The 26,966-nt window shown below is 41.3% G+C and overlaps 1 protein-coding gene across 1 annotated transcript in view; it reads right to left on the bottom strand.

Annotated features, from left to right (window-relative positions):
- LOC148115377 (ABC-type organic anion transporter ABCA8-like) overlaps positions 1–26,966 on the bottom strand; it is a 68,512-nt gene that overhangs the window by 9,418 nt on the left and 32,128 nt on the right. Inside the window, exons 17-28 of the mRNA XM_087887028.1 lie at positions 26,335–26,474; positions 24,796–24,915; positions 24,357–24,540; positions 20,055–20,218; positions 18,789–18,916; positions 17,177–17,314; positions 12,906–13,019; positions 11,691–11,867; positions 8,608–8,721; positions 7,051–7,176; positions 3,086–3,151; positions 1,188–1,279 (exon numbers count right to left, since the gene is read on the bottom strand). Coding sequence (XP_087743154.1) covers positions 1,188–1,279; positions 3,086–3,151; positions 7,051–7,176; positions 8,608–8,721; positions 11,691–11,867; positions 12,906–13,019; positions 17,177–17,314; positions 18,789–18,916; positions 20,055–20,218; positions 24,357–24,540; positions 24,796–24,915; positions 26,335–26,474 — 1,563 coding nt within the window. The remainder of the gene's footprint in view (positions 1–1,187; positions 1,280–3,085; positions 3,152–7,050; positions 7,177–8,607; positions 8,722–11,690; positions 11,868–12,905; positions 13,020–17,176; positions 17,315–18,788; positions 18,917–20,054; positions 20,219–24,356; positions 24,541–24,795; positions 24,916–26,334; positions 26,475–26,966) is intronic.

The raw sequence follows: 26,966 nt of genomic DNA, 5'->3' as shown, positions 1-26,966 counted from the left end.
TATCAAAGAATAAATGGTAATTTCAATTAGGCTTTGGTATGATCAACTGACTAATCAATGAAGTATACTATTATTAACACAATTAGGAAGGTAGCAGAAGATTCAGAACTTCTGAACCATGTTGAGATTAAATAAGAAATGATTGGAAAAATCCCTCAGCAAAATGACTATGGGAAAGGCCTTAGAAAGGAAAAAACCTGACACATTAAGTGATTTCTGGCATAGAACGTCTGTGTTTTCAAGAAGTAGAGGACTTTTGTTACCAGCTTCTTCCCAGATTGTAACTGGCCTTCCACCTACTCTCCCTACAGTCAGAATCACATTTTGTGGACCTTTTTGCTTTTTCTCTCATTGAGCTGCCATAATGGGCAGCCAACATCCAAATGACCACTTTATAGTGGCAATAAGTTGGCATTTATTGCCATAGAACCATGATCCACCTATTAGTAAATTGCACCCCTTCATTTTGTTTGCATTTTTATGAGGCACATGACACATTTATCAAATCCAAATACCATTCTGATATTCTCACTAAATATCTTCACAACTAAAGAAAATTGAATTTCATTTTCTGATTTCCCACATAGCTTTGGATCAGATGAATGTTTTTCTACTTTGCTTCAATGGTTCATATTGAAAAGGCCGTGTCCGCCCTGGAAACAGCGAAGGATTGGCTGCCAGTGAAAACGGCCACATGAGAGTCCCCCAGAGCTCCATTTTCACTGGCAGACAGTTGCAGGAGGCCGTCACAGCCGAAAACAGAGCTCAGGAGCCCGTTTTCTCTGGCAGAGTGCTCAGGCCGCCACAGGCGCCCCTGACATAAGTGATAACAAGCTGGCCATGCCCACCCTAGCCACGCCCACTCTGGCCCCCCAAGATCAAACACAACCCTGATGCAGCCCTCAATGAAATCGAGTTTGATGCCCCTGTTATAAGGAAATACAAATAGAATATAAAGCCAGTGGATGGACTCAATGATATTAGAGATGGCTGCAGCATTAAGAAAGCATGAAGGTCAAAGTTAGGAAAGACTGTCATGAAGAAAATCTATATGGTCACTAAGAGTTGACTCCAATGGCTTAATGGCTTTCAACCAATTAATCAATATTATTATTAATATAATTGCTTTCATCCAACTAACACACACATGCAAAACACACTGTATGCATATTACAATATATACGAACCTAAAAATAGGATCTCTTTTCATAACTGTCTGGTCATATTTCATCACCAGATAACGCAGTAAAAATATAAGGATTATACTCTGCAAATAGGGCTAAATAGAAGCAAAAATAGAAATCAGACATCCAACGGTAGAGTTATAAAGATTATACAGAACAATGTTCTGATTGGTTCAGCAGGAATTCTGTTCAATCCAAACTATGGTTCCCTCCACCGGAGTCATAAATTACAACTGGTTTCATTAAAATGGCTTGGACACAATCACGTACAGTTTTTGAAATCAAGACATTACCATGCAAACTTTTTAATTTATCTCTTAAGCACAATTGTAGAATCAAGCTTATAAAGCAAATCATTCAACAATTTCATTAAGAAATGAAATAGATATAAAGGCATAATCAATGCAGCCTCACAAGTTGTGAGGTTTGGTTTTATATTCAATTTGCTGTGCTCAACACAGAATTAAAATATTTTGGAGCACTGAAAGCATGTCCTAGGAAATCAAGTCCATTTCACTTCCCCATTGCTGTTGATCCTGTTTGTAGAAGGTAAACAACAGGCAACATCTATGCAGGGAATTATTTTCCACAGATAGAGGAAACTGTCATGCCCCTGTTGAATCTGCGGGGGAAGATGAGCTGGAACAAGAGCTGACAGAGATCAAGAGGGTGGCTCCGTTGGCCTTGGAGGAAACTGGGGAAGGGCAGACTCAGTCCAGGCAAGGCTTTTCTGCATTAGAAAGGCTTGCAAACAGGGAGGAGCAGCAGACAAAGCTCAGGTGAAGAGCAAGGATTACCCCCTCCTGATCCTAGAGCACAGAGAGAAGAGAGAAGGCGAGACCAGCACAGACCGAGCCAGCTACAAGGGAGAGTGCCCCGCCCCCTTCACAAGGCACACCTGGGGACTGAGATGTAAGGAGGTGCCGGTGGGAGAGGCATTTGTTGGGAACAAGTGATGAATCTGTGGAGCCTCGTGTGCACTTGCCAACGCCTGGAGATTACTGTTTGGCTAACCTGGCTTACTGGACTGTTGGCCCTGGTTACTGTGTGGCTAACTTTGCTTACTGGACTCTTTGCAGCCAGAGGCTGCTGAAGGTGCATGTGAGAATTTTGCTCCAGGACTTGTAGTAAATGTGGGAATATTTGGGGCACAGTTGGAGCAATAAAGGGAAGTTAGACCTGTTCTCTGGCTGTGTTGCTTTTGTGCCACACCCTGAGTCATCACATGACACTGTGTAGAAAACAACTTAGAAATAATCACACTGATTAGTATGAAGTTTATTGTGTGATCATGGTCTGATTGCTAAGTAAAAAGGCTCAGTTCTGGAAGATCTATTTGGAAGATGTTCTCCTTCTCTGTTGGCCATGGCCATGGATAGGGAAATGAAAGCAATAAAATGAACTTGTTCCATTCTTCTCCAAGCTCTGCTCTCCAGACTTCTCACAAGAAATTCATTCATTCTTTCAGTTAGACGATATTCAGGCATATCACATTCTCAGGAACTCTATACTCATCACAATAATAATTCCCTGCAACCTGTTGAAAGTGATGCCACTTAAAGGATAAGTAGTGTATAGTATTAATGACTGCCTTTGTTTATGCAATGGCTGTATACTGAGGTCTAGGCCAAAACTCTTCAATGCTATACAAGTGAGTGGGTGTCTTTTGAGGAAACTCACAGGTGGAATGTCATGGTTTGGGACAAGCCCCTCACCACTGCTCTCATAGCGATAATGATGATGATGATGATGATGATTTTCCTAATGCCTCAGGAGGACTAAAGAAATAATGTAAAATCTAGCCCAATAATATCCCAATAAACAAAAGCATTCATTTGAAGCTCTGTGTATATATGTGAACATGGCCCCTGGTATTATGAATAAATACATTCAGTTCTCACCATGAAAGTAGATATAAAGAGCTGTGTCTGAACATTATGTTCATGAGAACGAAAGCCTTCCAGCATCTATTTAAAAAGCAGAAGGGATAAAAAGGACAGTTATTTATTTTCTGCATTTCTATTTCATCCAAGAAAGGGCGGACTGCCAGAGCAAATTCTAAATTCTAAACCCCTGTGTTTCTCCCCACCACCTTCTGAGCCCTTCCTCTCAGCAGCTGCCAATCAAATGGTGAGGGGGGCAAGGACCAAGATGGCTCTCTAGGACCGTGATGGCGAACCTATGGCACGCGTGCCACAGGTGGCACGCAAAGACATATCAGTGGGCATGCAAGCTCAGCTCTGGGGCACATGTGCACACCGGTCAGCTGATTTTTGGGCCTTCTGGGCCCACTGGAAGTTGGCAAACAGGCCGTTTCCAGCCTCCTCAGGCTCCTAGAAAGGCTCTGGAGCCTGGGGAGGGCGAAAAACGGGCCTACCGGGCCCACTATGCCATCACATGCCAAAAGTGGGGGAAGCATGGGCGGGTCATGCACATATGCATGGGGGCGGGGCGCATAGAATTATGGGTGTGGGCACGCGCGCGCCCGCTCCCCCCACTTTTGGCACACGATGGCAAAAAGGTTAGCCATCACTGCCCTAGGAGCTCTGCAGCCTCAGGCCTCAGCATAAACAGACTCAACTAATTGCCAAAGTCCAGGAAAAAAAAGCAGAGTTGGTGAGTTCAATAGCTCAAGCATAGGCAGGGAAAGAAGCAAGGAAAGGGAGGAAAAGTTAAGACATTTTGTCCAAACAGAAATAGAAAACAGAAACTAAAAGAGAAGGGGGGGGGGGAGGAGACAGACAGACAGACAGACATAGGTTGAACTCTGGAGAAAAAAAGTATAGCTTTATAGAAAGTGACTACAGGGATATAGGTGAAAACAAAAGGTGAAAGGATATAGGTAAAAACAGCTATAGAGAAAGTGACTACAGTATAAAGGTGAAAACCCAAAAAAATAGAGAGGTCACAATAAACAAATATAGTAGAGATACAGAATGGAATGCTAGGAAGATATGGTAAATTCAAACTTTAAAGAATATACTGTAGTATAGTTTAAGTGCCCATAAAATAATAGTTAAATAGAACATAGTTTGGATACTATGAAATCAGTTTCTAAAATAAACGAAGCTGTTTATAATTTAGGATTCCTTTGGGGGGAGATGGAGGGGTTTTGTAAAATCAGTTTCCTCCAGCCATTGAACAGAGATCCAAAAATCCAACCAACTTTCCAGCATTGTGTGGCTTTTTGGAGCCTAGGTCAATCTGGTTATTATTAGTTCAAACAAGAACCAATGACAGAAGTTTTGTAGAATTAGTTCTTTTTCCAGACTCGCTGCTCCGACAATCCACGCATGGGTATTCACTTCTTGCTTTGCTAGAGACTGAGTGTAAACATTTTTTTCCGTTGGTGAAGCCATGCCCCCTGCTCCTGCTCTTCAGTCTTTTCACTCAGTCTAGCTGAAGAGACTTGAGTTGGATTTCTCTGACATTGTCAGTCTTTTGTATGTTATTTCTGTTGGGTTTTTTGTGGATTACTACCTTTCTATTCATTTGGACTTCACAAGGGGGACTGTGCAACATGGATTTTAGGGGTTTTACAGCATCTCCTCAGCTGCTAGGGGTGCGTTTAGCATGCCTGGGGCTCCAGGCTGCTTCCACCTCCTAGGATTCTACTACGAGCAGCTTTCCGGAGGTCTGTTCCCTTTGGGGCAGCTCCGTTGATTCTAATTGCCGCTGGTGGTGAGCTGGTTACCTGGCTTGCCAGTACAACTGCCACCACCCTCGCAGTCCTACCCTTAGCAGTGGCTCCGGAGTCACTGGCTGGTGAGCCAGGGCAAACTCCGTGTATAGGAACTCACTTCGTGGCGCTGGCAAGGCGACTTATTTAGCCTTCATGCCATTTTGAACATTTGGCAGGCCGTGGTGACGCTGAGGAGCAGTTCCCGCTTGCGTCACCATTTTGTTGAAGTTGAAAGCCGCGGTGGCACTATTGGAGGCTTTTAATGCCTCGTGCCTTCTTCTTGTACTGCCACAGGCTCTGGGACTTTGTCTGTGAAACTGAGCCTTTTTTCGAAGTGGTATGTTCCTGGGGGATTTTACCTTTCATCACACAGAGTTCCTAGTCATTGTCTGCCTTTGAACACCTCTGAGGAGACCCGACAGGACAGCGAGGAGGACAGATTTGCCTCACGCATGTTATTTGAACTTGTACCTTGGCTGCCTGGGACTTAAATAACTACTGCAGCTGGTTTCTGGGGGGTTTCTTCTGTCTGAAGGATTGTGATTTGGGCTAATTGGACATTTCCTTTCAATATCATATATTCTATCAGGCTGTACTTGTACTTGGTCTAGAGGACAATCATGTACTTGTACTTGGTCTAGAGGACAATCATGGCTGATTCTGCCCTGTCTTCAGGCATAAAGGGCCTAGTGGCTCAGCAGACTAATAGCATTGTGATTAACACCAGCTTTCTGCAATTACTGCAAGTTCGAATCTCACCAGGCTCAAGGTTGACTCAGCCTTCCATCCTTTCTAAGGTAGGTAAATTGAGGACCCAGTTTGTAGGGGCAATAAGCTGACTTTATATAAATTTACAAAAGTATGAAGGCTATTGCTTAACGCATTGTAAGCCACCCTGAGTCTCCAGAGAAGGGCAGCATATAAATCAAATTTAAAAAAAAAATAGAGCATGAGTCCCGCCCCCCCCCCCCAAAGTGCATAAATCCAAGCACTTGGGTTCAAAATGGGTCAAGACTGTTTCCAGTCGTAATTCGACCAAGGCTAAATCATCCTCTTCCTCTGGGACTTCCAAAAGGGATAAGGACGCAGAACGGCGCCATAAGGCATTGAAGCACCAATTTGACAAAGCCAAGCAACTGGCTTCTGGGCATCTGGGAGTTGCTTTAGCTAGAGATGTTTTGGTCAGCCAGGATACGGTGGTTCCTGGGGCATCTGGCGATACTGTTGTTCAACATAGACAATCAGTAGGGAGGACACATGACTTGCCTTTGTGTTTCTCCTGCAGATTTCCAGGGGACTGTTTGTTCATGACTGTTCCAGACCGGAGTCGGGTTCTTCTGGATGGTCATTTCTGACAAGTTCTACTGCCTACACCTTCATGAAAAGACTGAAGAGCAGGAGCAGGGGGCGTGGCTACACCAATGGAAAAAATTGTTTACACTCGGTCTCTAGCGAAGCAAGAAGTGAATACCCATGCGTGGATTGTTGTTGCAGCGAGCTGAAAAGGGACGTTCAGGTAAGCCAACGTCCATTCTAATTCTCTTTTTAGGTAGTCCTGGGCTCAACTGACACTGAACAATAGATTTGCACCCATCCTGCAAAAGCAAATTGATCAAGACCTGATATATTAGATTTACTTACTTTGGGGATCGATAAAAACTTAGCAGAACTCAGAACTAAGTCTGGGACTTGAGATGATTGGTCAGATAGGGCCCAAATCTCCCATTTCTGTTATACTAACTTTGACCCATTATTCTGGACTTTCCAACCCATGATGTATATAGATTTAAGCAAATGGGATTGTGACTGAAGTTGACAATCATTTAAGCTTGAGGTAGGCTTACGACATTGCTTTGTCTGACAGTCCATTGGCCTGCAGCCAGTGAGGGGAAAAAAAAAAACACCAATTGACACATGGCTCCCAGAAAAAAAAAAAGTTTCTACTATAATTCACTTTGAAGGAAAAATGAATTTTAGTGAAATTCCCACAGTTTTGGAGTGTCACTGGGAAGAGTGTCCCACCCTAGAGAAATTGTTGGAGAAGTTCTGCTTCCTGGGAAAAATTCAGAGAACTTTTTTTACCCAATTATTCCCTATACAATCTGGGTTGATGAAAAATTGTTTATGCTCAGATCCAATTTTCATAAGAATAGGCTAAGAGATAATAGATAAAATTGCACTTACGATTGTAAAAGAAATTATAAAACTTGTAACTGGAAACATAGGAATAAAAAAACTTAACAGGTGTCTTATGTAGTGCTGTGAAATTGAATCTGTTATGATACTTATTATGAACAAAAGCAGCATGACCTAAAATGAAAGAAGAAAATATTTTAATATTTTTTAACAAATGAAGTCACTTTACACAATTTTCTTTTCTATAACCTCTGTCTTGACTTTACAAAGGTCTTGATTTCAATTAAACCACCCTAACTTTTGCATTTGATCATTGCTATCCATGAAGCAGAGACTACTTTTCTTCTTATGTTTCCCTTCTTTTTGCTTCTATAATTAAACCTGCTGTGGAAAATTAGATTTACTGATCTTATTTTTTTCACTATTGAATAAGACAATTTATATTTCTGATTGAAACACAATTTGTTTGGGATTCTCAAATAACTTATGTAGATGAAACGTGGCAATGAACCCCTACTCAGTCATCAAGTCATTTCCTTCTTAATTCCCACCCCACCACAATTCACTTGCTGGTGTCAGCTCAGGGATGCCAAGAACAAGAAGGAAGGCGCTGGGAAACCTTAAATCTCAAGAGAACCACTATCTTGCTAATTTCTGAGATTTATGGTATCTCCTTGAATGCCTCAGGTCTTTGCTGTCAACGTTACAATGACATTAAGAAGCATGTATATCCAATAATTGTAGTGCTAAGAGGAAAGAAAAATCCTTCCCCGATGTCAGCCCTGCAAGGGAGACTCAATCAGGAAGTCAACTGAAATTTGCTATAGAATTTCCAGGCTTGGAATCTTCCAAGTCTGGTTATGCTTTTTCTCCCCTCTTTCTTACACCCCAAGGAGACAGGGAGGGGTCAGCCTGAGTTTCTTCTTAATACTATATCTCTTCCCATAACTTAATGTTTGCTTCAAGACTATTTCTCTGTCTATAACCAGCATGCATCAAACAGCAAAAATTCTGTCCCACAAAACCAATCTGTCTCCCCAGGAAACAGTGACTGCACCTACATGCCTGCATCTACAGGCAGGAAGTAAATAAAGAGCCTGTAGTACAGTGGACTAAGCACTGTTATTAACATCTGCTGCTTGCAATTACTGCAAGTTCAAATCTCACTAGGCTCAAGGTTGACTCAGCTTTCCATCCTTTCAAAGGTAGGTGAAATGAGGACCCAGTTGTGGGGGCAATAAGCTGACTTTGTATAAATATACAAAAGTGTGAAGGCTATTGCTTAACGCATTGTAAGCCACCCTGAGTCTCCGGAGAAGGGCGGCATATAAATGAAAGCAAAAAAAAAAAAAGTGGCAACAGAATGGTGCAATGCTTAGCCTTCTTTTAAAGCCCAGAAGCAGACCATACAAGTCCACTTTTGAAAGACAGATTCCACCTTCTAGGCTCCAGTTGGTTCTCCAACTAGAGCCTTTCTGGCCAGCAGTGTAACCATACAATCTTTCAGGCCACATAGTTGTCAACCAAGAATACATCAAGCTGCCTCTAACCATCCCTTGTTAAGAAGCAGTCCCTGGCATATGGATACATTGGGCATATACTTACTAAAATAGAGATGATCGACCAAAAACTGGCAGTATGCTTTTTTTGGCGAAATATGAAGGCAGTTATGTATAGGAATAAAACAATCGATATACTGTAGCCGAGGAAAAATGCCACCTGCGCAAAAGAAAGCTCTGTATTAACAACGTGTTACCAAAAAAGCAGAAATGTCTCTTCATTTTAATAGCTTATAATAATGTTTTTATTTTGTTCAATCATATTTGATTCTTAGAGATTGCCTGGACAAGCCCCTACAGTTTTCTTGGCAAGATTTTTTAGAAGTGCTTTACCATTGCCTCCTTCTTAGGGCTGAGAGAAATTATTGACACAAGGTCATCCAGCTGGTTTTTGCCTAAAGCAGAACTAGAACTCAGAGTCTCCCAGTTTCCAGCCTGATATCTTAAACACTATTCCAAACTGGCTCTTTTATAATAATTTCATACAATGCTTTAAGAACAAGGAACTTATTTACCAAACTGAGATAGCAAATGTTTTGGTTGAGTGAATTTGAGTGAAATTAATTCATTGTAAAGCAGTTTGTGACAATTTATGCAGATGCATACATTGCAAAGCTTAGTTATCAATCTTAAAACATTCCAGCTAGAGAAAATCTAGGCCTTTGAAAGAAAGAATGTCAAAATCTTTGCACTGTGAAGGAAAAAGAACAGTAGCAAAATAAAAAGTGATTTTAGGAAATGCTACTGCAAATTGAAGGTCCATTAATATATACTATTTTTAACCAATGTATTTCCTTTTATTTCTGTAAAATCTATGCCTAATACCCGGCAATATTTTTCCAATGTTGTATATTCCCTTCTTTTTTTCCCTCGTTTTATGAGCTGAATCGGTAGGAATGATGTACTATATCGACCAATTCAGTTTACTTTTGCTTTCCTTACAGGTAGCCCTCAACATATGACCATCCATTTAACAATGGCCTCAGAAAAAGTAACATGATCCATCCTCAAAGTTACGACCCTCACTGCACCCCATCAGTCGTTATGATTGCCGTTTGCATGCTTGACAATCAACTCAAATTTACGATTACATCCTCACTGGATACAATTTGGATGCAATTTGGAACCTTCTCAGCCAGCTTCTGACAAGCAAAGTCAATTGGGAAAATCAGATTCACTTAATGACCATGTGATTCATTTAACAACCATGGTAAATGGTTGTAAAATTGGGTCCTGCCATGTGATCTCTTTCTTAATGACTGCACTGCTTAGCGGTCAAAATTCCAGTCCTGATTGTTATCTTATATTGAGGACTACTTCTTATCTTTCTTGCTGATGGTAGGGAGTTTGAGCAAGGCTATGGCAATGTGTCTAAATCAGGGATGTCAAATTCAAGGCCTGGGGGCTGGATCCTCCTGCAGGACTGCCTCCTGCAACCTCTGCCAGCAAAAATGGAGCACGCAGCCCAGGGGTGGGTTCTACTTACCTTTACTACCAGTTCACAACGGGACCATGAGCGCACGCTTCTGTGCATGTGCAGAAGCTTCTATGCATGTGCAGATCACCCATGATGACATCATGGTGGTTGGGCGGAGCCTCCCGCCAGTATGTATGTATGTATGTATGTATGTATGTATGTATGTATGTATTTATTTATTTATTTATTTATTTATTTATTTATTTGTCCCATTTCTATGCTGCCCAACTCCCTAGGGATCTAGGCGTAAAAAAACAATGCGAACAATATCCTGTAAACATTTTTTTAAAAGAAGACATTAAAACCCCATACTCTCCATTTCATGGCCGGGTCTCACAAGATCGCCATAGCGAGATCAATGGTCCCAGGCCTGCCGGAAAAGCCAGGTCTTCACCACTTTCCAGAAGGCCAATAGGGTGGGGGCAGTCCGGATCTCAGGAGGTAATTGGTTCCAGAGAGCCGGGGCAGCCACAGAGAAGGCCCTTCCCCACGGGCCCACCAATCGACATTGTTTACTACTGGTTCTATAGAACCGGACTGAACCAGGAGCAACCCACCACTGACGCAGCCCTCCCAAGCTCCGTTTTCGCTGGCAGAGGACTGCAGGAGGCTGTCACAGCCGAAAATAGAGTTTGGGAGACCGTTTTCACTGGCAGAGCACTCGGGCCACCACAGGCGCTGACCTGAGGGACATCGAGCTGACCACGCCACCCTGGTCATGGCCATACTGGCCCGAGATCAAACACAACCCTGATGCGGCCCTCAATGAAATCGAGTTTGACACTCCTGGTCTAAATGAATGCTTTTGTGGTGATGGATGGTCCAGGGAAACCCTCCTCCCCAAATCCTCTGGTTGTTTTATATCCTCAGCTTGTATGTTAGTGGAAACAACCAGTCCTTCCTTAATTAACTTTATTTATTTCCAAGGTATTTCCAAATCTAAGTTTGCATTTGGCTTCACTTATGCTCACATCCCACAAACCCCACTGGCCATTAACCACCACTGTCTTCTAAAGGTGATGAATGGGGGCAAAGTTCCTCTCTTAGTTTAGTGCCAGTTTATTGCTATTTCATGGTTGGGGATGGCTTTTTCAGACTGTTGATGATCAAAGATATATTCCTGCCATTCAAGTTTGTAAAAGGTTTGTAGGTTTGTAGAAGGAACTACAATTAGTTCTCAACTTACAACTGCCATTGAGCTTCAAATTTCTGTTGCTAAGTGAAACATTTGTTAAATAAATTTTGCCCCATTTTACGACCTTTCTTGCCCCAGTTGTTAAGTGAGTCACTGCAGTTATTAAGTTAGTGACACAGTTATTAGGGGAATCTGGCTTCTCCATTGACTTTGCTTGTCAGAAAGTCACAAAAGGTGATCACACTGTAACCATCATAAATATGAATCAGTTGCCAAGCATCCAAATTTTAATCACATGACCATGGGGATGCTGCAACAGCTGCAAGTGTGAAAAATGATCAGAAGTCACTTTACTCAGTGCCATTGTAACTTTGAACGGTCACTAAACTGTTATAAATTGAGGATTACCTATATTCTGATTATTATAAAAAGGTAGACATGAATGCTTGTCATTAAAAATTGCAAATGTAAAAGCTGACTCAAAATCACATGTTAAAAATGAATGAAATTTGATTACCAAGCAAAAAATCATGGTGGATATAAACTGAGGTTTTGCATCTCCTATTTTTAAAGACCATGGCCAGAGAACTAAAAGAAGTAGAATGCTCTGTAGGGGCATATCCACCAGAGCCTGTCCACACCAGTAAGCAGAAGGAAAAAGTCCTGCGATCCGCAGCTGAGAGCGAGTTCTTGTCTAGCAAAAAAGGGAATAAAATTACAAAATAATGAGTAAACTATTCAATTAAAGGTTTGCATAAATTCAATTCAAGAAGGTGACAGAGATAAATACAATTCTACTTTTTCCTTCCCTCCCACAACTTTCATGAGTAAAGTATATCAGTTGTTGATATATCACAACAAAACCTAACGGCCTCTCATGGCCAACCAGCCTAGAAAATGAAAGTTATGTAGACCACTAGTAATTAAAATTATAGTAACAGTATCTTACAAGTCTGAATGCCCCTCCTTCCTCTCTCCTTCCTTCCTATTTACAAATATTGTCATACCAAGACACTTGGTTACTTATATTCAGTATTCAGATGTAGTTTCTTTCAGTGTTGCATCACTCTTTAATGTAATAGTCATGGTATAAGAAGGGCAAAGGACATATGCAGCAAAATCTACACACTTGCCTCAAATATTAGGTTGCATATACTGTATGTAATAATGTCATTGGTATGACGTTGTCAGTGTTTGCATGTCATCAATTTGTCATCAACATGGCATGATAATGAAACTGGAAGAGCATCCTCTCAGAAATATGTACGGCTTCTACCTTTCAAATGTTCTGGAAGTCTTTTAAGGCCAGACTCTTCCTTTGACTGGGTTTAACATGTTTTGGTGCCCCTCATGATTTCCCCCAGGTGTTATTCATGTAGTTTTATACTTTTAAAATTATATATATGTTATTTTAAATATTGTAAGCTATCCAAAAAGCTGTTGTTGTTTTTGGAGTTCAGGCAACTTTGAAATCCAATCAATCTTTTTTTAAAAAATTGTATTTTCCTTAGATATCATTAGCACAAAATCAAGAGAATTGCAATTATTAAAAACAGCCGTAGCTATAATGATCAATTAGAAATAAAATCTGAATATAAATACTGTCCACCTGTGGCAATTGACAGAATCTTTAAACTCACTCCTTGTGACATTTGCAGATGCCACATGGAAGTACAATATAGGCATATCTTCATAAAACATTGAAGGAATCAAAGAAATATAATTATTTTACCATGTAATCTTGATTGCTTCGCATTGCAAAGTATGGCATAAAAGCAGGTAATACAACTGAGGCTGCAACCATATACATTTCCATAAAGACCCAGAATTCAAAATTTAAATTATCCTGAGGAATAAATTAAAATATGTTTTAATTCCATTGTGATAAAATCTCTTAATAGAATAGCTATTATTAATCTATTTAGTTAGTAAGCTTAGAAACAACAAAGGATATTTGTTATGTACTTATTTTCTCTAAGTACAACCACAGCTGGAGGAGCTTGACTTCCTAGCTATGACTTTTGGCCCTGCCTCCCTCCTGCTCAGTTGCATGTTCTACCTTTTGATTCAGGGGTGGGATTCAAAAACTTTAGCAAGGGATTCTCTGCCCGGTTGCTGGGTGGGCATGGCCATGGTGGGCATGACCTAGTCGGCCTCTTGCACCATGACGGGGGAGTGGGGGATATTTTTGTTCTCTCTGGGCTCTGGAGGCTTTCCTCGAGCCTCCGGGAAGGTGAAAATGACCTCCCCAGGCTCTGGAGGCTTCTCAAACTTTTGGTAGGCCCGTTTTTTGCCCTCCCGGAGCCACTGCACATGCCCTGTACTTACCTGCATCCAAAATGGGCCATGTGGGGACTCCTGGGAGGGGCGGGGTGAGTGGGGCCAGCCAGGAGAAGGATTTGGGGGTTCTCCAAACTGCACAGAATCTTAGCTACAGATTCTCCCGAACCCCTGCGAACCCCCAGCAGCCCACCGCTGTTTTTATTATTGATTATGTAGTACTTTAATGCACTCATTTTCTGAAGGAAAGAAATGTCTTGACCAAGCTTCTATTACTTAAGCTTTCTGGAGAAATGGAGATTTCATGCTCTGAAATCATCCATAAAGTGGGAATAATAATGATAGTTTGATCATGTCTTCTGACTGCTAGTTGGTGCTCATGGATGCATTCTGCTAGTCTTCTGCCTGTTTGTCCTAAATAGTGGCTGTTGCAGTCTTTACACTCTACACTTTACACTCTATGCTTCTTCTTCTGGGACTGCTGAGGCTTTTGATTTATGTTGAAAACTCTTTAATTTCACAACATATGGGCAGACTTAACCATAGCTTCAACTGGGAAACCGTGACCATCCTAGGCCAAGCCAAGTCCAAAAAAGTTAGAGAATTCCTGAAAGCCTGGCACTCTGACAAATTGGCCATCAATAGAAACATAGATATAAACAGTATATACTGTATATATTGTACAAAAGATGCAATCAACAAACCAAAAAGAAATAAAAAAAATTGAAACATCCACCAGCAATTAACATGCAGATGAGCATAGATTAACACCCAAGATTAACATCAGACCAACAATCAAGAAGTAAGCAATACTTCAATCAAGGAACTGCCAAACAAGCTAATAATAAATAGCCCAACCAAGCAATCTCCAAAACCACTCTCATCAACACTGACAGGACAAGCCACTGGAATATAAACTGAGAACAAACCCCATTCCTTACTTACACTGATGAAGTTACCTACTTGGGTAATGAAATGTCTGAAAGAAAATAACCAAACTTGGAGAACCCCGGGACCCGTCATTTCAACCCTGAGCTATAAATATTCTCCTTTATTGGTAAAATGATATTTTTTGTTGTTTGGAGCTCAAATGATTTAATTATGCTTCTTGACTTTTTTTTTTTTCCATTGTGGCAATTGCACAAGAACTGAGTGGGAAGCATACTTATGATGGTTGAAGGAGTTGTGCTTGCCAAATTTAACCTAACTTTCAAAACTGAGAACTCAGATGTAGTATTCTGCAAAGCCCACAATATAGCAACAGGATTTAACAGACTGAGAGCAAACAATTACTGATGAATATGTTAACTGGAAAGTGCATGATATTATAAAATCAATTTTATCTTTGTAAGAGAGATGCTATACTCTCATGGTTCAGGAGTAACTTTGTGGAACTATCAGCCTTAACGTCTAGCCCTGTCACATAACTATTTACCTTTTTTAACCACATACTATTGTGTCATTAAAACAACATTCATCTGGAATGCAATCTCGTTGATTACATAAATTCAACTTCCCCTTGAATGGCTGGGGATGAGACAACATTGCAGCAGATATTCCTTGAACATTTTAAACACTCCCACCACTCATTCTTCCTAGCAATTGCCTTTTATCTTTACACAATATCCTAAAAATTATGAACAGATTATATACAGTGGTGGGATTCAAATAATTTAACAACCGGTTCTCTGCCCTAATGACCAGCTGGATGGGTATGGCTGGGTGGGTGTGGCCAGGGGGCATGGCCAGAGAGTGTGACAGCACTCAGCCTCCTGCAGCACTCTGCCAGTCAAAATCGGGCGTGGGGGCTAATTACAAAATGTGGGGGCTAATTACAAAATGTGGACTTTGCTTTGTGACATCCAGATCCAGCGATCAAGGGGTGTCAGATGTATCCCCAAAGTCAGATGTACACTAAATGTAGACTGACTTTTAGCTACACATCTTCCTAGCAAACAGCAAATTTTAAAGCTCTGGGCAAAGAGGATTCATTTTAGGATGAATAACCACAGTTAGCATGTTGGAGGTTAAAGGAAACTCTGTATTTTAAAGAACATTTGAGGGAGGGGTGCAGAATAGTCCTTTTCTGCCTGAGGTTGTAGAGACCTGACACCAATCAAACACTATTTGTGAAGCAACTGATCAACACTGACAGGGTAAGCCACTAGTATATGAAAATAAGAGCAAACTCCACTGCCTTCTAATGTTACCTAGTTTGGAAATGAAACATCTGCAAGAAAACCATCAAGCTCAGAGAGCACCAAGGACTCCACAGTTCAGTCCTGTGCTACAAATATTCTCTTCTCTCGATAAACACTTTTTGGTTAGAGGGACTCAGAGCCTGCCTTATATGAGATGGCTCCCAGTGGATTTCATTCTAAATTTTGATACAGTTTCTGTAAATAAGGAATGTAGAATTATAATGGCTGACTATTTGATCCTTCATACATCAAAAAAATACACAGCTAAGGGATAAACAAATAAAAAACAGATTTGAAAAAAGAAAAGGCTTAGGAAAGAAAAAGTGAAAGTGTAAGTGTAAGGAAAAAAGAGGAAAAGAAGGAAAACAAAAAAAAAGAATGACTTCCAACTTTCTTTGGTACAGATATAAGTAAAAAATATATCAAACTCTTACTCTAAGATTAACATTTATCTACATTATTTCCATAATCCCATATCTAATCATCAAAGCACAGATCAACTTTTAATTTCAGTTTCTCACAAAAAGTCCAGTAATGGTTCATCGCTTTAATCACTATTTGTTAAGGAAACCACAACTGATTTATTTAATTGTACCAAATTCCAAATAAAAGAGAAATGGAAAATCCTAAACTCTAGTGTAGACCCCTGCTTCTCAACTTTGGCAACTTTAAGGTGCATGGACTTCAATTCCCAGAATTCCCAAGGCAGCATGAAGTTCACCCATCTTAAACTTGCCAAGACTGAAAAATGCTGATCTACAGATAGGGATTTTTCCATTCCTCTTTTACACGTTCTTACTTACTTATGAGCAATGATAATGCAAAATCCTCACTTCCCCCCATCCCAGAGCAATGATAGTGCAAAATCCTCACTTCCACCTCATTCCAGAGCCATCATAATGCAAAATCCTCACTCCCACCCCATCCCAGAACAACACCATTCCCTCACTAACCTGCTTTCCAGCTCTTTCTCCTGCATGCAGGGCAACAAAAGAAGACCATGTGACTACCAGTTTAAAAAACGTTCAGTCAGACCTTCCAACTTCTCAGGGAAAAAAAGATCTTGGAAGGTCTCACTGAACTTTTTTTTAAACTGGTAGTCACATGGTCTTTTGTTGCCCTGCATGCCAGAGAATGGAGCTGGAAAGCAGGTTAGTGAGGGAATAGGGGTTGCTGCAGGATCTTGCAGGAGGCCGCCCAGGCCAAAAACGGGCTGCAGAGGGGGAGCCTCCCAGCTGATCAGTGCGGCTGGTCCATTTGCTATCTTCCAGCTGATCAGCCATGCCCCTGCAGCTTCCCCTGAATGGCAACCCTGGGGGGCGGGGAGGGGCCAGCCAGTGGTGCGATTAGCCAGTTCGCTGAACTGTGCCAAAATTTAACAACCGGTTCACCCAAACTGGTACGAACCGGCTGAATCCCACCTCTGATTGGAAAGTATATTGGAAAGTAAACAGGAATATTTTCCCTTTTGCTTCCTGCACACAAAATAACCCTTCATTTGATATTCCTCTGGAACACTTACATGGACAAATACATGATTCCAGGTTCGAATATGGGCAGTAGAATTAAACATATGCAAAAATGCATTGCTGATGATGTTGACAAGCACAGGAAAGCAGTTAGTTATCTCCATGTGGCACATAAGTGTGAACCTGTATTTCTGAACCAAAGCAAAAAGTCAGAACACAAGGGACCCAAGTGAAGAAAGTGCTGGGAGAATAACAGTTCTAAAGAATATAATTTACATAATTGCAAACTTAACTTCTAATAAAAAATATTTGATTTTTTTCTAATTTGAAAAAAGGCAAAAAAGGTGCATATGAATGCTAAGGTCTAATTTGGTCTTGAACTGAACTTAATTTCCTCCCAAAGTATGTGGGATCATAACAAAGAAATGGGCAGGACCAGGACAAAATTAGTAACAGTATGATTATTCCAGGCATATTTTATACTTTTCTTCTTATGGCATATTAAAAGTTTCAGTTTAGCAGCTACTCTGGCCTTTCACTGTGGACCATATGTGTGGACCTCTGATATATGTATGCTATTTCTTAGATATGACCATCCATTAAAGCAGAACACAGCCACCCCACAGAAATGTCATTAGAAATTTAATAGAGTTTTAAATTATTTTTTTAGAATGGAAACTAAAAGTCTTGATCATTAAAAAAAAAATCCACATTCTTAACATAGTAAAATAAAAATTCATCATATTAAAAAAACTATAATTTTCCACATGATATTCTTCTTTGCATCTATACAATGTCATTTGTACCCCTAGTAGAAATACTATATATCTCTATTCCTTTTGATGAGAAGTTACTGTTTCTTTAGCAACTCTATAGGACAAAGATGTCAAACTGGATTTCTTGGATGGCCAGATCAGCATTGTAGTTCTCCTCTGTGGGCTGGCTGGGGATGGGGAGAGGGAAATGGGATGGACACCTCCTGCAGCACTTTGCTGGCCAAAACAGGGCGCAGGAGGCTGCACTTGGCCTGTTTTTGGCTGGATGGTCTCCTGCAACACTTTGCCAGCCAAAATGGGGCATGCCCCCCCAGGCACAGCCTGTTTTTGGCCTGGAAAATGGGACATGGGGGGGGGCATGTGTGGCCTGTTTTTGGCCTGGACAGCCTCCTGAAACACTTTGCTGTCTAAAACAGGTGCAGGGGGCCACCCCCATGCCCTGCTTTGGCTGCCAAAGTGTTGCAGTAGGCTATCCAGGCAAAAAAACGGACTGTGTGGGGGCACACGCCAACCCCGCACTCCATTTTGCCCGGAAAAGTGTTTCAGGAGGATGTCCAGGCCAAAAACGGGCCACATGTGGCTCCCCCACATCCCATTTTGGCTGGCAGAGGCACCACAAGCTGGTCCTTTGCTATTTCCAGGCTGGCCCTGCGGACCAGATTTAAGCACCCCGCGGGCCAGAATTGGGAGCCATGGTCCTTGAATTTGATACTCCTGCTGTAGGATTTGGGATCCATTTTAGATTCTAGATGAAGAAGTAGTCTCCCCCCCCCCTTTTCTGTTATTATGACTCCACTAAAGTATCACAGTGCTTTCTTGAATATACTCAGACAGTCATATTAGATTCCTTGGTCCATTCTCAAAAAGGAGGAAAAGAATTTATAGTTACCTTGTTTTCAAGGTCTACTTTTATGGCCCCATTGTGAACCAGTTGGTCACTGACTATGTTACCAGAGATGACATCCATCAAGATGTTTTGACTTTTCAGTGCCTGGATAAAATTATCAATTTGTCCCCCTGGGGTGGAAAAAAAGATAAAATGAATTTGCAGGATAAACAAAGAAGAAAGCATCCAAGCAATGAGCACTACAGAATTTAAATTAAATTTTATATTTACCTGCCATTAGAATGGGAAACCATGGCCTCCAAACATTGCTGAGTGAAATTTCTCAGCCAGCGTAATCCCCCTTAATGAAGCTTATATAAAGGTATATTTCTTACATACTGACTTTACGATAATATAATTCAGCAGGTATTGTCTCTAGAAACTTAAATATGCTGAGGGTGCCAATTATTATAAGAAGAGCTACCACTTTAGAAGGAACAATTTTAGAGAGGTTTTCTAGTTGCTATTCAATTGGCCATATTGTTTAATATAATATTTTATGAATGATATGCTGGTTTCCGAATGCCTTTAAGAATAAGAGATTGCATAATTTGCTGATTGAACCAATCCGTCACTGCACTATACCCATTTCCTGCTCCTCTTTTTATTATTTGTGTTTTGTAAACCAACACTAAAGGGAGAGATTTCCAATTTGAAACTCATAAATTTTGGTATTTATTCATTGTAGGTATTATTAGCTAACAAACTGTTGAATTCTAAATTGCTAAAACATGGTTGAAACTGTTTTGGATCTAAATGTGTCCTAGCTCAGAAAAGGAATGGGTGAGGAATCGGAGGGAATCTCTTTTTAGATTTATTGTGCTGTACCTGAGTTAACGTTGTTTCAGGTATCTTCCTGAAGAACTCAACTTTTTTTCACCTAAATCCCTTCTCTGTCTTTTTTCCCTTTTGTCTCTTTGGCTGGTAGAAAGGAGTAGGATTTCCCAGCAAAACCCACTTGTCTTTAATCCTGATTTTTTCCAATCAGATCATTTTAAAATAAGACTGTGCCCAAAGTTCTTAAAACTGATATTATTTAGCAATGCATTTGAACAGAGATGGTTCAGCTTAGAATTCTGATAGGTCTTTCTCCTGCATTCTGAAGCTAGCTATAAAGAATCAGTAAGGCACCAACTGTCTCACAAAGCTCTGAATTTATTCTTCAGCTCGTGTTCAGGAGAAAGTTCTCAAGGCAATTTAGGAGCCAGCTGAATTATCCCTCATTAGGAATATCATGTCAATGTCTCAAATTCTGTTTTGCCTTCTTACCTGTATTGTTAAGAACCAGAAGTCCTGATGTCCCTTTGAAAAACTGTTTCCCTGGCTCAAAATAAAGCCCAGGATGAATCTCTTCATATTGAAGATTCAACCAAAGAGAGTAGATTATAAGTTGGATAATATAAGGTGCTAACATAACTCCAGCAAGTAGTATCCTAGGATAATGAAATATTGATTGAGCATAGGAGAAAAGTGGTGTTTGATCATTTCCATTCTATTACATTTATAAAATTAGGCAGTATAGAGCAAAAGCATTTGATAATTAATGAAGTAAAAATTCTTGAAGGACTGGAGAGCAACTTCAATCTTCCATACAGACTCTTATTTATATCAAAGTTTTAATATGTTTTAAGAAGCAAAGTAGCTTTGTGGAAGTAGAAAGGAAAGTAGATATTTCCTACTTGTCTATGATCTGCATATAGAAGGAAGCAGTAAACAAGGGGTGTCAAACTCAATTTTATTGAGGGCCGGATCAGCATTGTGGTTGTCTTCTGTGGGCCGGGGGGTGGGGAAGGGACCTGACCAGGGTACTCATGACTGACTGGGCGTGGCCAGGTGGCGTGGTCCACTTGACATGAGTGCTGCCTGTGGGGGCCAGGCAGGGTTGTGGGGGGGGAATCCAGGGGTCTCTGGTAGGTGGGGCACTGGGTGGGAGGCTCGTCCTGCAGGATGAGGTGAGGCGAGCACAGGGCAGGACAGCTAAAGCTGGGCAGCTATATTGGCCATCATGTGCTTGCTGCCCTTTGTATGCGGGTGGAATGGTTTCTGGCTGTAGACACAGCCTGCTGATCCCTCAGCTGGCATATGCTGCTGCTCTGGAGCCCATTGCCAGCACCAGGCTAGCTGTCCAATCAGCAAGCAGAGGTGGGGGGAGGAATGTGATGTGGACCACTGGACATGCTTACTCCATCCCACTATCTGTTTTGGCTTGCAGTTGGAGAGCAGGTCACCACTGGTCATCTTTTCTTTGACCCCTTCATGGGTTTTGCCCTTGGCCTGCGTGTGGAGTGTTTTCCCCTCATGTACCCAACTGCAGTGGCCCACAGTGGTGCTGAGGTTCACCGGGTGCATGAGAGGGGCGCTTTGCCATGGCAGCAAGCAGGGGAGGGTGCAGCCACCTACCTGCCCACTATCAGATCCAACACGTGGCACCTGGCCAGGCTTCCCTGAAGCGTGGCAGAGGGGGGTAGGAAGCAACACCTGTCCCAAGGCTGGAGGAAGAGGGCCTTTGAGCCCCATGCACTGGTTTGGGTAGCACCCTGCTGACTTGTCCGCTCATGCAGAGGGAAGTCCTGTTACCCCTGAGCCGCCCCACCACTTACCCGGTGTCACGGCTGAGCAGCGCCTTCCGGGGATGCCAGCTAACCAGGGAATTTGGCTGCAACCCTCAACTCAGAACGGAGATGCAGTGAGGGGACTGCTAGACAGAAGGCTGCCTTCAGTTCAGGGAAGGGACTGCAGCCTCAGGGGCTCCATTTGAAGGAGCTGCATCAGTCGGGTAGTACCCCGAAAGCACTCTGGAGCTGCTGCCTCGCAGGGTAGGGCTTGACTCTCCCTGCCGAGCAACCCCGATGAAGGAAGCGAGTCATTGGGGGTCTCTACCCCTGCCAGCTCCTGGGTGGCAACTCTGCTGCCGCTCAGCAAACCTGCCCAGCCAGAAGGAGGTGAAGGGGCCAGCTAGAAAGGTTGAGTAGAGATGATAAAACACACCCAGGCCCAGGAGGCAAAAAACAGCCACCGTAATGGGGAAAGCCAGATCCCCATTGGCACCCTGGTTGCCCAGGCCCCAGCAGAGATGGAGGGGGTGGCATGTGATCCTGGCTGGGCTTGGGCAGCCATAGCGACAATGGGGATCCAGCTTTCCCCACTCACATAGCCACCTTTTGCCTGCTGGGAATGGACATGCTTTATCATCTCTACATGGCACTTTGCCTCCTTCAGGCTGGGTGAGCCTTGTGCTCCGGGCTGTGAGAGCAATGGTCTAATGGACCTCTGTGAGCTGCTGGCAGCCTCGGTGGTGGCAAGGTGCATTGGGTGTGCGAAAGGAACGTGCTCCATGTGCAGGCCAAGGGCAAGACCTATGAGGAGGTCGAGGAGATGACCAGCAGTGACCTGCTCTCCAAACATAAGCAAAACAGATGGGACAGAGTAGGTTGGCTGATGGTGTCTGGCAGCAGCTGCCCCACCCCCTGCCTCACCATGTCTTGGCCCGTGGTGGTGGCAGTAGCCGGAGGCAGAGGCGCAGAGGAGAGGCACATGGTCCGGCCTGCTGGACATGCCAGACAGCCACCTGCCCTGTCCCAGCCATATGGGATGGATGGAGCAGGCACATTTGGTGGTGCGCATCACATACCTCTCCCCTGACTCTGCCTGCTGCTGGTGCTGGTGCTGCCGCCCCCATGCCCGTTTCTTGGAGGACCAGCTGCAGAGTCCCTGCTGCCCTCCCCCCACACACAAATCTGAAAGCCGGGTAACTGCGACTATCCTGGAAATGGTAAGGGATCAGTCCTCATTGCTTCAGCTCGGTTCAGCTTAGCTCAGCCCAGTGGGCGTGCATGTGCACAGGAAGCGGCGAGCACACAGGATCACAGACCCGCCCCACCTCATCCCAGCATGCTTGTGTGCACCCACCTCCTGTACACACATGCGCCTGCCAGGATGGCATGGGATGGGCCTTGTATGCATGCGACTGCCTCCTCCTGTGCACATGCGCGCCTGCTGGGATAGGATGGGTCGGACTGAAGCAACCCAGGCCGGACCCTTACTGTTTCCAGGATAGCCATGTGGACTGGATCCGGCCATATCACAGGCCGGATCCGGCCCATGGACCTTGAGTTTGACACTCCTGCAGTAAACTAATCCTAAACATTACTTTGGTCAGACCTATTTACACTGCAGTAATCTCCTGGGGAACTTCATTGAATGAATATTCTATTCATAATTAAGTACAATTAGTCTTTGACTTACGACCACAATTGAGCCCAAAATGTATGTTGTTAAGTGAGACATTTGTTAAGTTTTGCCCATTTTACAACCTTTCTTGCCGCTGTTGTTAAATGAATCATGGCAGTTGTTAAGATAGTTACACATTTGTTAAGTCAATCTGATTTAATCATTGACTTTTCTTGTCAGAAGTTCATAAAAGATGATCACATGATCCCGAGACAGTGCAACCCTCATAAATTGAGTCCATTGCCAACTGTCTAAATTTGATCATGTGACCATGGGGGATGCTGCCATGGTTATAAGTGTGAAAAATGATCCTGTCACTTTTTTCAATGATGTTGTAACTTTGAACGGTCACTAAATGAACCGTTGTAAGTCAAGGACTACCTACATCTATAGAATAAATACTATATTTTCAAAATCTCAAAATAATATTATCTACCCAAGTGCTACTACGATACTTCGGAGGTTTTGAAATTATTTTATACTAACACAAAATATACTTTTCTAAATTGAAAAAAAAAAAGAGAAACAACTAACATAAGGCATGGACAGGAACTGGTCTGTTGTCATGGAAAGATTGAATGCTGAAACTATTGAAATTTCTGATTTTGGCAGAACTGAATGATCTTGTCTCACTCCTAGCTGCTGGATTTGCTTTAAATGATTTCCTTCCCTGACGAGCAAGAAGAAGCAATATAAATATGCCAGCTCTAGGCTTGGGTAGAATAAGTACTGGGGTAGTTTGGAAGCATAGCAAGGGAAATGATGTAGCTGGAATTATTGAATTAGTGTCCCCTATCTGAGATCATTTTTTTCCTTCCAAACTTGGAAGGAGAAATGTGAAATATCATTATGTTCTCTTGAATTTTGTTCCTAAACACTATAGGTTTGCAACTTTGAAGTGTTACTAAAACCTGTTTTTTCTTTAGCTTATTCAAGGTTAACAGAGGCAAATTTACTCTATGATCACAGTCTATGATCCAGTGGTGTAATCCAAATTTTTTTACTACTGGTTCTGTGGGCGTGGCTTGGTGGGTGTGGCAGGGGAAGAATACTGCAAAATCTCCATTCCCACCCCACTCCAGGGGAAAGATACTGCAAAATCCCCATTCTCGCCCCACTTCTGGGGGAAGGATATTGCAAAATCTCCATTCCCACCCCACTCTGCGGCCAGCCAGAGGTGGTATTTGCCGGTTGTCTGAACTACTCAAAATTTCCACTGCCGGTTCTCCAGAACCTGTCAGAAACTGCTGGATTTCACCCTTGCTATGATCTAATCTTCCATACTAGTCTTTTTGTATTAAAGATAAAATTGATAAATTGTTTTTTAAAAAGGGCACTCACAATGCTCCCCAGATTTTGCGCTCTCTCTTGAGGTTTAGAAAGTGCATTCTTGCAATGGCACAAACTTGTTGTCTCCAGAGCTCTGTGCCTTTCACGGTCACCTTTCCCGTGTCTGAGAGCAACAGCTGATCCTGTTCCGTTTCATCCTTTCCTGCCGCTTCCCCTCCATGGAGAATTCCATAATCTAAAACCATTTTAAAAGTAAAAACAATATTTTTATTTCAGCTGAGGGAAAATCTTCTTGTTTATCCATGCTTGCTCTTTCTTCTTCTCACGTCCTATTCTTCCCGTTGGCTATATCCCCTGTTACCAAAAGATCAGTCTAGCACCTTCCTTTGGGTCTTCAGAAATGATAGACGAAAACAAGGAAAATCCCGCCAAACACAGTTTTCTCAGAAGGAAGTCTGAAAATAATACAATATTGAAAACAATACTTTACCTTCTTCCTTTATATTTTCATTTCCTTCTAGCCTCAAGAAGACATCTTCCAGAGTCGTCATGGTAACTCCATAATTAATGAGCCCTAGGTTTGTCTGATGATCCATATCATTGAACAAATCTATGTGTTGGGCAAGGGAAAACACATACCAAATTGATATATCCTTTCAACTTAAAGAAAAGGGGCAAATACCCATTGGAATTTTGTGTAATTTCATTTAATTGAAAGAAAGTGAAAATTTAGGTGAACTGTTCTTAAGATTTGTTTTTAATTTTTTACCTCCTGAGCCTATAAAAAACCAGCTATAATCTGATTGAGAAAGTTAAATCAATATATCCAAAGTAACATCATTTTAGAAACATAAAAACAATCCAATGAAGGCAACGTTCATTTAAGAACTTTGGTTTATTTCACTCTACCTACAGAATCATTATTTTTTTAAAAAAAAATACTATTCTTTGTTTATGAAGGGACTAAACCAAAAGAGAACTCTGTATCTTGGAAAAACTGGAAATAATTGCAAGAGGGACAATTTTGCGCAGGACAGAAAAAGAGACAAAAAATTTTATTTACTAATTAATGGACAGTGATTATCTAAAAAGCAGCCTAATTTAATAAGAAGTATGCTGGTTAATTTAGCACAGAAACTTATTTCATCAAAGGATTGTGAAATGGACATTAGGTAATATGCTGGCATTTTTAAAAGAAAAACTATTGAAATAATTGTATTATTTAATATATTCATTGCTTCCAAAGCAAATTTATATTAGTAGATCACTAAAAACAGTACAGTATTTGGACGATATATATTAATTTAAACTGAGCCTGGGATGGAATACATTTTACTCCCTTTGAAAATTCAATTCAAGTCAATTCACTCTATTTTTCTATTGCTTCCTTAGATTGTTAGGGAATCTGTCATTATTATTATTTTAACATATATATGATATAAATATATATGCTGTAATGTTAATTCTCTAATAGTGAAATAAAACATTGTTCCCTGTAACCATAATATATAAATTGATAAAAGAGCAAAAATATATTCTGACAAAAAAATATGTTGCATTCACCATATATTATAAATTGAAAGCATGGTTATGTACTACAAATTAGTATTGCTATATGGGTGAGGGCATTTTATTTTCATATGTCTTATTAATCAAAGTTAGAATTGTGATCTTTTCATTTTACTGTCATTTAATGATAATGGCTTTTTTTCTGTGAAAGATGTGTCTTATATTCTCTTTATTAAAGAGCAGTTGATTAAATTATTTGGTTCTCTGTTTTCATATGGTTATCATATGAAATGTTAAGTACGAATTTGATTTTTAAATGGTTTTTATTATGTTTTAATACATATATAACTCAAAGGATCGAACATAGGGTAATACAAAATTTCATCCTGTTTGGTATGAAAATAATATTAAACAACCTTCCTCTGTTGTCCAGGAAAGCATGTTTCATATGATCTCAACTGTTTGGATACTTTAGGAAACAGCAGTTAAATTCATTTTATTTATACAGTTTGAAAATTACCTGAAAACTTATCCACATTTTGTAAGGGCAGGATATAGCTCAGCTCATTTTCACGTTGTCCTGATTTTTTTGCAGCAGGAATGTGGTGTTTGACCAATGATGTTATTCTCTCAAAGTCACAAAACTCATTTGTATGCATCCTATTCATATCAAATAACAATTTAGGTCAAGAGCAATGTCCAGTTAATTTATTCAGAATATTTAATGAATCCTTCTAATTAAAAATCAGATTTCAGCTTATCTCATGCATCCTAAACTTCCATAAAGCAACAGTGCTGATACTAGAGCTGACTTGCTACAATTAAAACAATTTTTAAATAAAATAGGCTATAACCTAGTTTACAATTGCCTCACTAATGCACCTTCTTTCCTCCTTAGAATACAGACTACTTTATTATATATACTTTATTATATAGCTTTCAAAATGTGGCTATATAAATAAAGCTATGATATAAATAGCAGGACAGTTTTGTCCCCCAATCAAATTGAGGAGCTCTGTTTTGAATTGTTCCCTTTGTGAGGCCTTTTTGCACATTTCTGCACACATTCAATTTATATGGCTAGCAGGAACTCCAAACTCATTCTTCAAGTGTGCTTCTCAGTGTCTTTTTTGCTTACTATTCAAGCACACG

Source organism: Pantherophis guttatus, chromosome 2 (genome assembly GCF_059756535.1).
Source record: "Pantherophis guttatus breed Tessera chromosome 2, ASM5975653v1, whole genome shotgun sequence".
In the NCBI taxonomy this organism is placed as follows: domain Eukaryota; kingdom Metazoa; phylum Chordata; class Lepidosauria; order Squamata; family Colubridae; genus Pantherophis; species Pantherophis guttatus.
The sequence above is the reverse complement of the archived record's forward strand: the minus strand, read 5'-3'. Positions and strand labels throughout refer to the sequence as shown.